The sequence below is a fragment of the Gopherus evgoodei genome, chromosome 2 (assembly GCF_007399415.2).
Source record: "Gopherus evgoodei ecotype Sinaloan lineage chromosome 2, rGopEvg1_v1.p, whole genome shotgun sequence".
Taxonomy (NCBI): Eukaryota; Metazoa; Chordata; order Testudines; family Testudinidae; genus Gopherus; species Gopherus evgoodei.
The window spans coordinates 157,500,246-157,513,015 of NC_044323.1; the positions used below are offsets into that span (position 1 = coordinate 157,500,246).

The 12,770-nt window shown below is 49.4% G+C and overlaps 1 protein-coding gene across 3 annotated transcripts in view; it reads right to left on the reverse strand.

Annotated features, from left to right (window-relative positions):
- RHOBTB2 (Rho related BTB domain containing 2) overlaps window positions 1-12,385 on the reverse strand; it is a 34,896-nt gene extending 22,511 nt beyond the window's left edge. The window contains exons 1-2 of one of the 3 annotated variants that reach the window (XM_030552054.1): window positions 12,284-12,385; window positions 5,328-5,408 (exon numbers count right to left, since the gene is read on the reverse strand). In XM_030552054.1, coding sequence (XP_030407914.1) covers window positions 5,328-5,386 — 59 coding nt within the window. In that variant the 5' untranslated portion in view covers window positions 5,387-5,408; window positions 12,284-12,385. Of the gene's footprint in view, window positions 1-1,890; window positions 2,251-4,349; window positions 4,434-5,327; window positions 5,409-12,283 lie in introns of those variants that run through there. The other 2 variants (XM_030552057.1, XM_030552055.1) reach the window with 2 other exon arrangements.
- Between the last annotated feature and the right edge of the window lie 385 nt (window positions 12,386-12,770).

Consider the following 12,770-nt stretch of genomic DNA (forward strand, 5'->3'; position numbering starts at 1 on the left):
CCCCCAGAACCCCTCCACTGACCTCCCTGAACCCGAACTCACACGCTGACAAGCCTCACCCTCTGCACACGGAGCCCTCATGCACCTAGATCCCCTCCACCAAGCCCCACTCCCTGCATCTGGGCCCCATCCCTGCATCCAGACTGCCCCCTGCACTCAAATCTCCACCCCAAGAAGCCCCACCCCACCTGCACCTGGACCACCCTGACTAGTCTCCGCACTCAGACTCCTACCCCACTGAACCCCACCAAGCCAGCACCCAGACCCACACCTCATCAAGCCAGCACCAGGACCCCCCCAACCACCTTTAACTGCACCCAGAATCCCCTCCTCCCCACAATGAGCCCCTGTTCATCCAGATTTCCCTTGCACCCAGACCCCACATCACGCTGCCCGCATCCAGATTGCCCCACCCAGAACCCTATCACCCCATACCTGGATCTCCCTACACTAAGCCCGTCCATACCTGGATCCTGCTGGGCTGAGCCTGCCTGCCTATATCTACTGTGCTTGGCACGGAGGGGCAGGGCCCCGGGATGTTTCTGGGACAGTCCTGGTCCTTGTGCTGTGTCAGGGTTGGGTGCAACTTTACCGCCGAGTCCATATCCGGGAGAGAGGGGGCGCAGGGTGATCTCCTACCTCTGTGCAGTCGGTGGCCTGTGCTCCCCACTGCCATGCTGGAGCCTCCACATTTATTTATCGACAAATAGAATTAGCAGAATTTTTCAGAATTTTAAAATATTGTGTGCAGAATTTGACATTTTTTGGAGCATAATTTTAAATGTTTTGATTGCAGAATACCCTCAGAAGTATACTTTGCAGGCTGGACTGCCACTGGCAGAGCGTCCCATGGGGGCCTGGTGAAGGATGCTGCATTAATCGGGAGAGGGGCAGCTCTGATAGGGAGACCCCTTACCCAGTCACTAGCAGGAGTTTCTGGATGGCTCAAGGGAGCCGCATTGGGATAGAGATCTTTACAGGGATGGGACAGGTGACAGACAGAACTCTCCTCCGACCTGGAGGTGTGGGTTGAGGAGGTATGCGGAAATCTGTCTGTGCAGGGGTAGCGGGAGGAATTCTCCATCCTGGATTACACAGGAGGTCAGACTAGGTGATCTAATGGTTCCTTCTGGCCTTGGAAGCTATGAATCTTTACAACAGCCTTCAGGGCTGTCAAACAGGCACCTCTGGTCATTCAGTCCCACCAGCACCTACCAAGGTGAGTTGCCCCATCTCATTGACCCAGCTCCCTGGCCCCTTCTCACAGATCTGCTCACCTCCAGCTCCACCCACCCCATGATCTTCCCACTCCACGGGGTCTCTGCTGCACCCGTCTCACACCTCTCCACTGCCTCCGCCTCAGACTCATCTCTGTGGTCCCTCCTCCCAGCCCAGCTCCCCCCAGGCCCTCTGCACTGCCCCCACTTGCTGCATCACAACCCAGCTCACAACCCAAGGACAGAGCAGGGAGACTAAAAACTCTAAGTCATCTCTGCGGCCTGACCAATGAGAAGCAGCTTTGCTTCCCCACAGCCCAGGCCAGCTGCTGTGCCCCAGCATAGCCAGATCATCTGATGCCTCATTGTCCTTCTCAAGGCTTTCCCCCCCACTCGCCTCCCCTGTGCCTAACCAAAATAACCCCAGCTCCTGTTCCCTTCCCGTTAGGATTGGATCTGGCCAGCCATGATCCCTCAGAACCACTCAAAGGTCTGGCATTGATGCAATGCGGCGTCAGCCGGCGTCAGCACTCTAGCATCTGCCTCACCTCGCACCTTTGCAGTCCAGTCACACAGACATCCAGCAGCTCCTAACGTAATGGTGCCAGAATGGCCCTCCCTGCCACCCCCCCTCCTCAGCACCATTGCTCATCTGCCCCATGCCGTTCCTCACCTAACTCGTAAGACAGGAATCTCTCTCTCCATAGCAGAAGAAATCTGGAGTACTTGTCTGGGGGGTCCTTTTGTTTTTTAAGTCTGGCATATGCTTCTCCCTGGTGAGTCTCCGTATTCCACAGGGACCCTGGAAGCTAGCAATGAGGCTGTCGCCTTCTTGGGGAAAGCTATTAATTTCCCTGCATTGTGCTGGAATGAAAACTGCAAGCTGCTGAGCTGCAGCTTTTAGCTTCCGTCTTCGAGTGGGTCACGGGGAAGGAACACGTAAAGCTCGCCTGCCAGCCGCATGATTTGGCTTATTTGCTCTGTCGTAGCAGGTGCTTAATTGTGGCATAAAAGTTTCTGGCAGCTTTACGATCAGTTTAATTCCTGAGTGACTCCCCACCGTCTGAAGCAAGACAAAAGCACAATTGTGGTGTTTGGTCCAAACCTCCAGGCTGTATGTTGGCACTGAAAAACAGCTCAAACAAGCACATTCCTGCAGCTACTCCAGTCTCAGCTTCTCCCAGCAGGAGGTGCCCCCTGGAATGGTGTAGATGCGAGGCAAGGTCCAGCGAGCAGATACTGGCAAAAGAATGCCGGCTCTGGATGAGCTCACAGCTATTCCGTTCCCAGCTTCTTCCAACAGGAAGTGCTACAGGAAACAATGCTGGACTGCTGGCCCCAGGGCAGCTTTCAGGTAGCTCTGGGCTCAATCTCTTCTAGCAGGCACTTCAGGGAATGTTGCCAGAGCATTAGCTACTATGGGGGAGGCCAAGTGGGAGGTGCTGCAGGCACTGGCCCAGGAATGCTGACTGTGGGGAAGCCCATAGCTACTCAGGTTCCTGCTTCTCCCAGTAGACGGTACCATAGGGAAAGATGTTGCATGGAGGGGAATTCAGTTATTCCAGACCTAGCCTCTCTAAGAAGGAAATATTGTAGGGAATGGGGTAAAAATTATTAGCTACTCCAGTCCCTCAACAGAGGCAGAGTACTGACTCTAGAGAAGTCCACAGGTATTCCTCTGGTAATGTCTTCCAACAGGAGAGGCTGTAGGGAATAGTCCAGGAATGTTGTCTCATTGGGGGTTCTCATCTCAGCTGTACTCCAGATGTAAGGTCCAGATTCTGTTCTAGAGGATCCACCTTTCCCCACTCCCTGGCTACAGCTGCAGTGCATATGGCTGGTTAAGTCAGTCCTGTAATTCCCCAGTGAGTAGGAAGTGAATGGCCAGTAGGGGCTAAGATAGTTATGATGAGGTGCTCAGGTGTGATACCACAAAGAGAGCAGTATGAAAGCAAAGAGAGAAAAAGGGATGGATGGATAGAGGAGTACCTATGATGACAGACTGACAGATGGAGAGACTCATAGAAATGTAAGGCTGGGAGAGACCTCGAGAGGGTCACCTAGTCTAACCTTCCATGCTGAGGCAGCATTAAGTATCCTGACCTAGACCATCCCAGACAGGCATGTGTGTGTGAGAGAGAGAATCTGCAGATAGTTCATTTCCATTCAGAAGGTCTAAAGCTCTATTGATCCATCTATTTCTGTCAGACATTTGAATTGCTGAGCCTCAGTGTATGGATTTCTCCCATCCCAAATCATTACCCAGCCCTTTGTATGTAAAATGTAGACACTGCCTAGCTGATGGGGCAGGAACATGAGCTTTTTCCTCTTTCTCCCTTGTCTCTTCCTAGAAGGCTGATCGAGACTACAATCTGATCACGAGCCTAGGTCACCAGAAGCCCCAGCCCCTCTTACAGTCTCATCACAGCCTCAGACAAAGGGATCTCTGGCTGAGCTGAGAGAGAACAGCCAAGCATGAGCCTAAGCTGCCCTTGGAGCTCCAGCTATAAGTCAGTAGCTGGATCCAATGCAAAGCAGAGGAAGCAGCATCCCCTCCCGTCCCCGTCTGCTGTTTTATCACAGCTGTAATTAAAATGCAGTTTACTCTGTGTGCCGGTGTCTCTCTCTGATATAAGCCTCTTGAACTCATCCCAAAAGGCTCCCAGCTGCCGTGCTTTATAATCATCCTCGCTTCCAATCAAATAGCTCCAAACCCAAATACACACACTGAGCTTTTCGTCCAGCCATCACAGCAGCCACAGGTCAAGCTGGGGAGTTGTGTGCAGAAAGGGTATGAACAGGCAAATGAAAGGACATCAGGAAGGCGGAGAGGGCCAACAGCCAGCTTTGCCACCAGCTTCCAGAAGTGCCTTTCTTGGAACAATTGTGTCTCTCTCTAGGCTTGTATACTGTGATCATCTCTTGGACCTAGAAACCCTCCAGCCCCCTACCCAGCCCCAGCCCCACATTCTCTGTTGTCCAGAATCTCAGGCCTCTACCCAGACCCAGTACTGCATTCTCTGTTACCCAGAAGCCTCATGGAGTCCCTGCCCAGCGATATGTGCAGTGACTTCCCAGAGAAATTCACGTCACTGATAAATAATCTTCCTCCAACCTCTGTATGTCCCTCACCTGCTGTGGCCTGGGCCTGGTGGGGTGTCTGGCAAAGTTCAGCTCCTCTTCTGCTGGAGAGCTTGGTGCTAGCTGCCAAAGTCCTGTCATCGCACAACAGGCTGAGCTGAGTCAGCTCTGGGTGTGGTCATGAAGAACTGTACCTTCCGGGTAAAGTTCAGATGCTGCCAGTGAAGGGCAGAGAGCTGCCACAGGCTGTGTCAGAGGGACAGGTTCTCTGCCTATTCTGATAGCAAGGGGTGTAGCTGACCATGCACTGATGTATAGGGAGATTATTGTCCAGGACAAGCCCCCAGCTAGGCTGCATTCCCAAGCAGTAACATTAATGTGAGCGTCCAGGAAGCACCATCCTCTTTCCTCTCAAATCATACCCACGCTCTGCCTTCCCATGAGTCCACACGAAGGAACCCTCAACACATCGTCCTGGAGAACTTAAAGTGCAGGCCATGCTGCTGGGAGAGAGTCATATGTACCAGATATTCAGTGATATTCAGTGGAATTCACCCTGCAGAGCAGGGGATCTTAAGGCACTAGGCTGCCTGGGCAGTATGTCCCGCTAAACTTAAAAAAGGCACAGAGCTCTGTTGTGGTACAACCATGTCTACTTTGGGGTGGGGGCGGGTGAAGTGTTGCAGATTCCTTTGGGGGTGTACTCTGAATTCACAGCAACCTTTGCCTTTCTTGATAGAGCTGGGAATATTTCAGCTTTCTGCATTCCCAGGGCAGAGAACTTGCCCTACCCACCTCCAAGCCTTGCTATGAGCTAATCACCAAGGGGTATCCCTCTGCCAGGAACCACCTGGGACTTCTTCCTCCAGTGACTGGAGATACAGACCTGGGGTACATTAAATGGCACACAATGAGCAGAATCCCTGGACACCTTTCTGGCTAGGAAAATAAATCTGGACTGACTATGTCAGGGTCTAGCAACAGCTACAAAACATAAAGGAGGAAAATGCGAGTGAGCTAGGTACTTACGAGCTGTGGTACATCTTGGTCTTCTTCACAGCGTGGTGGGCTTTGGCTTGGGCTTCCATCTCTTTCTCTTCTCAGCAGCCTCTGAAAGGAGAGGTGGGAAAGGCGCAGGTGAGATGAGTTGACCTGGAACCCCTCCCTGCCTGGCTTTCCTGCAGGTTGCCCTCTCCCTCCCCAGAGGCAGCCCCGGGATGGAGGGATCCTAGACCATCACTCTTGCATGATGGATACTGGGCTTCTTAAAATCCAGTTCTAATGCAGCAACATGAAGACTCAGGGCTGCACAGTCTCAGGTGATGGGGAGGAAAATTCTCAGTGATGCTGAACTTCACATCCATTTCTTTCTTCTCTAATTCCTTCACATGGTGCAGTTCTTAAGAACCCCCACAGCAGGGGATGGGGAGGGAGCAGCATTATTCCTAGTCATCATTCTAAACTGTTTTACCCTTTCATCTGAGGATCTGAAAGCACTTTACAGACTTTCATTAAGGTTGCCTCACCCTTCCTTCCAGGGAGATGGGGCGGTCTTATCTCCATTTTACAGATAGGAAAACTGAGGCTCAGAGAGAGGAGGTGACTTGCCCAAGTCAAGGCTGAGCCAGGACTAGAACCCAGGAATCTTGACTCCTCATCCCCTGCTCAAATCACTATGTGCTGGACAGCTTTTGCTGAGAGCATTACAGTCAGTTTTTTTGTGACCTAAGCAAAACCCAGCACCCCAGAGTTCAAAGCAGACCAATGAGCCCTCTTGCATGTTTATTTTGTCTAAAGTTTCCCTCATTTGAACTCTGGAGTGAGGTAGCACAAAAGGTATTTTCTCCTCCTCTCTCTATTCAGTTGCTATATCAACAGTTTCTAAACACATCAGGGGCAGGGCTGGCAAGCTGGAGCCTGGATAAAAGAAGCAGCTGCTGCACCAGGCACGCTTTCAGACACAGAGATTTGGAAACTGTAAGGAGCTTGAGGCTGAGTTTTGTGTCTCCAACATGACACCATTCATACGGTGCCAGTTCTTTATGGCATGCAGTGTAGTTGTAGCCGTGTCCGTCCCCAGATATTAGAGAGACAAGGTGGGGGAGGGAATATCTTTTATTGGACCAATTTTTGTTGGTGAGAGTCTGAGAGAGACAAAGCTTTCAGGTCAGAAGATGAGCTCTGTATCAGCTTGAAAGCTGGTCTCTCTCACCAACAGACATTGGTTCAATAAAAGATATTACCTCACCCACTTTGCCTCTAGTTTTTGATAGCACATTCTGACCAACTCAGACATACCTAAGTGCCCAACACCCATCTCTGATTTCCCTGTCCCTGGAAAGACAATAACCCCTTCTATCCCAGGAGGCAACAATACAAAAGTGAGTGGGGATATTTTTCATAAAAATGATCCAGAAGTTTCCACCTTCTCCATATGCTCACTATGGGTATGCACAGTGCCTAGCACAATGGGGCTCTGACTTGCTTGGGGCCTCTTCCATAGTATTAAAGACGCACGGGGCATGAGCTGATCAGGACACAGGTGTCAATGGCAAAATTCGAGTGATTTGCACCAGTTTATCATTTAATGGGTGTGCAGAATGAGTGTGCTTTTCACACTGATGGGAGGTGTAGTAGGAAAAGCCCCTTTTTAATGTACTTTTCACCTTACCCCGCAAGGCCAGGGTCAGATCCAGTCATTGCTTTAACCCTGATTCAGGAGATTTGCACCTACTAAGGGCAAGGGCTGAATATGGTCCTATGTCAGTGCAGGTTTCATGACTTTGCCACTTTCCCCATGTCTGACCAACTGACACCCAAAGTGTATCTCATACTTTCATTCATACTGGGGTAGAATTTCATAAGTCCATTGACACATTCTTAGGGTTTAAGGCCAAGGGACCAACAGACCATCTGACCTCCTACATAACATAGGCCAGACAATTCCACTTAGTTACTCCAGTATTAAGACAAAAAACCTTTGGCCTTGGAGAAGTGAATTGGCCAAATGCTAGGCCAATGTGCAAGCAGGCTTGAGTCTGAAATGACCAGTTAGGAAGTGGTTCTTTATACAGCATCATGCAAATCGCGGCTGTATGGCTGTGTTCTGCCATCAGCCCCAGTCTCATTCTGAGCATGCACGACAAACTCGGAGCCTGCAGGGAGAGCTGCAGCTGCCGGTATGAAACATTTACAGGCCTGACTCCCCAGTGAACTGCCGCTTCATACAGTATTCACAGCTTCATGCAGTATTGAGAGCTTCTGACGTCTTATAAAAAACTGTGAAAAGCTTTCTATTTGGAGACCATTCTGCTTATAATAGTGTGTCCCGTGGTCTCTGCTTTTCTCTCTCCCTGGGCTTTTTATTGCTGGGGAGAGCGGCACAAAAATAGGAAGATAATATTGCCAGTGGTACCTCACACTTTTCAATGCTCGGCAATGAATTAATTCACACAAAGCATCTGCGAGGCAGCTAAATATGGTTATCCTCCTCCTTCCTTTTTACAGTGGGGGGAAACTGAGGCCCAGAGAGGGGAGAGGAAAAGGTACCAGGTTGGGGCTTTGGGTTCTATTCCTGGTACTGCCACTCTCTGGACTCACTATGTGACCTTGGCCAAATCCCATTGGTTAAAGGAAAAAATAATAACATTGCTTTTCTCCCACGCTTTGTCTATTTAGACTGCAAGCTCTTCAGGGAAGGGGCTGTCTCTTAGAGTATGTATGTACAAGGCTCTGATCCCAGTGGGAGCCTCCAGGTGCTCCAGTAATAATAATATAAGGCCTCAGAGGGAGTCAGTGTCTTCCTGGGGTGAGCACTCAGCACTGCCTCATACTCTCTAACCTGGGCTCCGTCGAGCTGGGGCCTGAAACTCTTAACTCTTTTTTTCATATACAGGCTTCATAGATAATGGAGTGGCTGCCTCTGCGAAACCTCTGCTTATGTTCCAATGCCAGCTCCAGTCTCCCTCATGCACCCAGCCAGGACTTAGCAGGGTTTCCTTTACTGTGACTCGTCCTGGCTGATGGGGGGCTGCGAACCTTTAAATCCCAATCAAGACCACCCTAGCTGGCCCTCTTCTTGAGGCCAAGTCTTGAATGGATACTGAATTCCCAGGGTGGGTGCGTGAGGCTCCTTACCCCGCGCTCTGCTCTGTGGACAATCAAGGGCTTCATTCTCTAGGGCTCTCGTTGGGGCATGTGTCCCCAGCACTAAATTCACACATAAAGAAGAAGAAAAATGAAGATTCTGTTTCCAAGCAACTGTCTCCAATAGCAATAAAGGCTGAGAGAGTTGTGGGGAGAGATGTGCAGAGGAAATGGAAGCAGGGTAAGCAGAGCTGCCTCTGAAGAGAATCCTTCTTCCAGTTTGCTTCTGAATGTCCCAGATAACACCCCCTACTTTTCTTCTTGCCCCTGCCATCGCTTGAAGGCCACTTAGCACCTGCAGTTCCCACTGAAGGCGGGCACAGACTCAGAAGACATGTTCACACTACAGTTAAACACCCATGGCTAGCCAGTGTCCCTGACTTGGGCTGTAAAATGACAGTGCAGACATTCAGACCTGGGCTGGAGCCTGAGCTCTGGGACCCAGTCCTGCTGACACAGGCCGGCCATGGGTGTTTAATTGCAGTTTAGACATAACCAGAAAGCTCTCTGGCCCTAATGGCTATGATCCCATGACAGAGCTGGGAGTGGGAAAAGCTGGAGGAGGATGTTAAACCATCTCCTCTGCCTAAAAAGCCAAAGCGCATCAGGACCGTTGGCTGGATTTTGGAGGGAAAAGGGAATGAATGGTTTTAAGATATGTCCTGCATTCAGGGCCACCCAGAGGATTCAGGGGCCCTGGGGTCTTCAGCGGCAGGGGACCCCTGCTTCAGCAGTAATTTGGCTACAGGGAGTCCTTCCGCTCCAGGACCCGCCACCGAAGTGCCCTGAAGACCCGCAGTGGGGGCCCCCTGCCTCTGAATTGCTGCCGAAGACCCAGCACTTGGGCGTTGGGTCCCGCTTCGGTGGTAATTCGGCGGTGGGGGGGGCCGGGCCCCACGAGAGTTTTCCGGGGCCCCTGGAGCAAGTGAAGGACCCTGCTCCAGGGCCCCCGAAAAACTCTAGTAGGCCCCTGGAAGGCCCAGGGCATGAGGCAAATTGCCCCATTTGCCCCGCCCGGGTGGCCCTGCCTGCATTTGTTAAATTGAATGCCTTATTATTTGTAAAAACAAACACACACAAAAATGGAAGCACTTTGTACGTATAATAATAATCATCAATTAACCACTTTAGTTCTATAAGACCTATTCCAAATCAGGGCCATAAGGCTATACCCCCTAGACTAGAGACTCATAGGAAGGCATGGTTCTGCCCCAAAGAGCTTACAATATAACCCAAGACAAGGGGCAACAAGTGAGTGTAACAAACAATAGAAGGCAATGGAGGATGAGGTTAACAGTAATATCTAGTAGTTAGATAGGCTTCAAACTGGCCTGCTTCTGCTGCCATTGAAATCCATGGAAAGACTCCCATAGGATAAGGATCAGGTCCAATATTGTTAGCCAATACATACACGTTAGGCAGAGTATACGCCATATTAATAGATATTATGTGTACAGTATTAATATATCAGAGGGGTAGCCGTGTTAGTCTGGATCTGTAAAAAGCAACAAAGAGTCCTGTGGCATCTTATAGACTAACAGACGTTTTGGAGCATGAGCTTTCGTGGGTGAATACCTGCTTCGTCAGACGCATGTGGTGGAAACTTCCAGAGGCAGGTATAAATATGCAGGCAAGAATCAGGCTAGAGATAACGAGGTTAGTTCAGTCAGGGAGGATAAGGCCCTCTTCTAGCAGTTGAGGTGTGAACACCAAGGGAGGAGAAACTGCTTTTGTAGTTGGCAAGCCATTCACACAGTCTTTGTTTAATCCTGAGCTGGTGGTATCTATTAATATAGATATCTAAATGTTGGGACGTGATGTTAACTGAATGCATGATGCTCTCCCCACAGTTCTGCTCACCCATGTCAAGTATCTCACAACACTTTGCAAAGCTGAAGTCAAGCTTTGTCATTAGAAAACAGGAAGTCTGTGAAAGCCAAGATGCGTGAATGGTGTGTCTGAGCACAGGTTGGGATGTACCTCCACGCACAAATGGTTTGGAATGCAGTGTCCAAATCAGAGATAAGAAAAATGCACAGTAAGACCACAAACTGAGCAACTCTTCCAGACTGGTGGGTTGGATTTTAGAAATGTTAAAAAGTGTTGTAATTTATGAAGCCATCCTATAAATACGACTAGCTGAAATGCCTATCTTGGAAGCACACCTCCTGTGGAAGGAGAACACATGGTGAGAATTTGCTTCCCAGAGGAAGAAAAATACTGTTTTTCTTTAGACAATACATTTGTCTAAGTAAGGTTATTTGGTCTCTTGAGCATTTTTAAGAACGAACCGCAAGTGCAGTCAAACAATTGGCTACACCTTTTAGCGAATAATCCGCACTATTTGAGGGCTCCTGAAGCATTTGAAATATTTCTTTTAAAATTGTCTTTTAAAATTCCCTGTCGGACTACAAGCCCAGGAGCCCTCTTAGCCTTTGCTACTAAACCTTTCCCTGGGCTCACTGGCTTCAGTTTTGTAACATACCCTCTCCCTCCCCTTCCGGATAGTGCTGGAGATTTTCTCCTGCTCCCCAGGTAGGGTGAGCAGAACCAGAACCTATTCTCTCCAAAGTTCAAGGGATGACACCGCTTGCTGTCTGTCTTATATGGCTCTTATCTCCATAGTATCTGAGCACCTCGCAAGGATCAATGGATTTCATCCTCTCAACATCCCTGGGAGATAGGGAAGTGTCACCCCCTTTTACAGCTGGCAAATTGAGGCACAGGGGGAATTAAGTGACTTACTCAGGGTCACACAGAAAGTCTGTGGCTGAACCAAAATCAAACCCAGGTCTCGAGCCTCCATCCATGCGCTATTCACTAGATCATCCTTCCTGGAGTCTAAGAGCTGAGACAGCCCTGCTACTTCTAACAGTTTTTTTTTTTAACTGATTTAACTGCTGGATGAAACATAGTCAGTGGTTTCTATTCCTGTCACACTGAGTGGCTTTGAGCAAGTCACAGCCCCAGTCTATGCCTCAGTTTCCCCATCTATAACACTGGGATAATAATAGCCACTTTTCTAAAACAATTTGAGCTCTACTGACTCTAAGAGCTGAGTATTATTGTCAGACAGGGAGCTAGGACCAAGCCACAGAACCTGGCGATGGACTCTGAATTTCTCAGAATCAGTTGTCTGGCTCATCCCATTCCAGAGAGGCTAGAATTTCCTCAGCATCTGGGGTGTTTGGACCTAATGTACCAGTCCCTCTCGGCTCCCTTTGCATTGTTCAGGGGTGATTGTCTCTGATGCCTGTTCTCTATGCAGCACTATTAGCTTCCTGATAAAAATGAGGAAACTCCCTTAATCAAAAGTACTGCCAGTATTCCACACATATTAAACTGCACACGGAGCACACAGGCCCTGAGTACACAGACAGTCAAATCTCATCAAAAGGCCTATCATGCAAGGTGCTGAGCCCCCACAGAAGTCAATGGGAGTGGAAGATCGGGTCAGTACGTCAGAATCTGCATCACAGGTATATGAACTACTAGACGTCCCTTCACCCCATGCACACCAGCACTTTTAAAGAGTCACTTCTATCCATGCAGAACACAGCTTTACCAGAAAGAAAGAAAGACCTCCCTTCCGCACGCCCTCCAGGAATCAGTTCGTGGTTGGAGGTTGCACCATAGACCTCCCCACCCACCCACCCCCCACAACCCAGTCAAGTGAAAGACCTAACTCCTGCTGAATTCCATCTCAGAACTCCCATTTATTTAAGTATGGAGCAGAATCGGCCCCTTAAATACAGGTGAACCATCAGCAAAAAGGGAGGCAGAATCATTAAAAGCAGCAACCAAGGTTCAGAGCCAAGTAATGCACCCGGCACCCCTACCTGTGTGCTGTTTCTTGCTGCCTTAACGCATGTGGCTGTACGATCTCTCCACTCTTCCACTCCGTCTTCCTGTGTCCAAGGAACAGCTGGTAGGATCTCCCAGTTCCTTGAAGTACTAACTGGCCTGAGCAGGTAAGTTCCATTCTTATACATCTGCCCATGTGATCTGAACAAATGCCCTAGGGATGAGTTTTTGAATCAGCCAAAAAAAGTAGTGCTGGGAACAAAACCTGTTGAGCCGGAATCTACGCTCAACAGAAAGGAATTTTCCACTTACAGAAATTCAATCCAGCTCAGGGGTTTACAGCCTGCTCTTTTCCTGCTTTGAAGATCACATCTAGGGGAACAGGATGAGACAAAGAAAGGAAGAAGAACAATGGGAGAGAGAAACTGATATTATGCTTATATAGGGCTATAGATAGATGATAATACCTAGCTCCTACATAACGCTTATCAGTAGATCTTAAAGCCTTTTACAAAGGTGGTC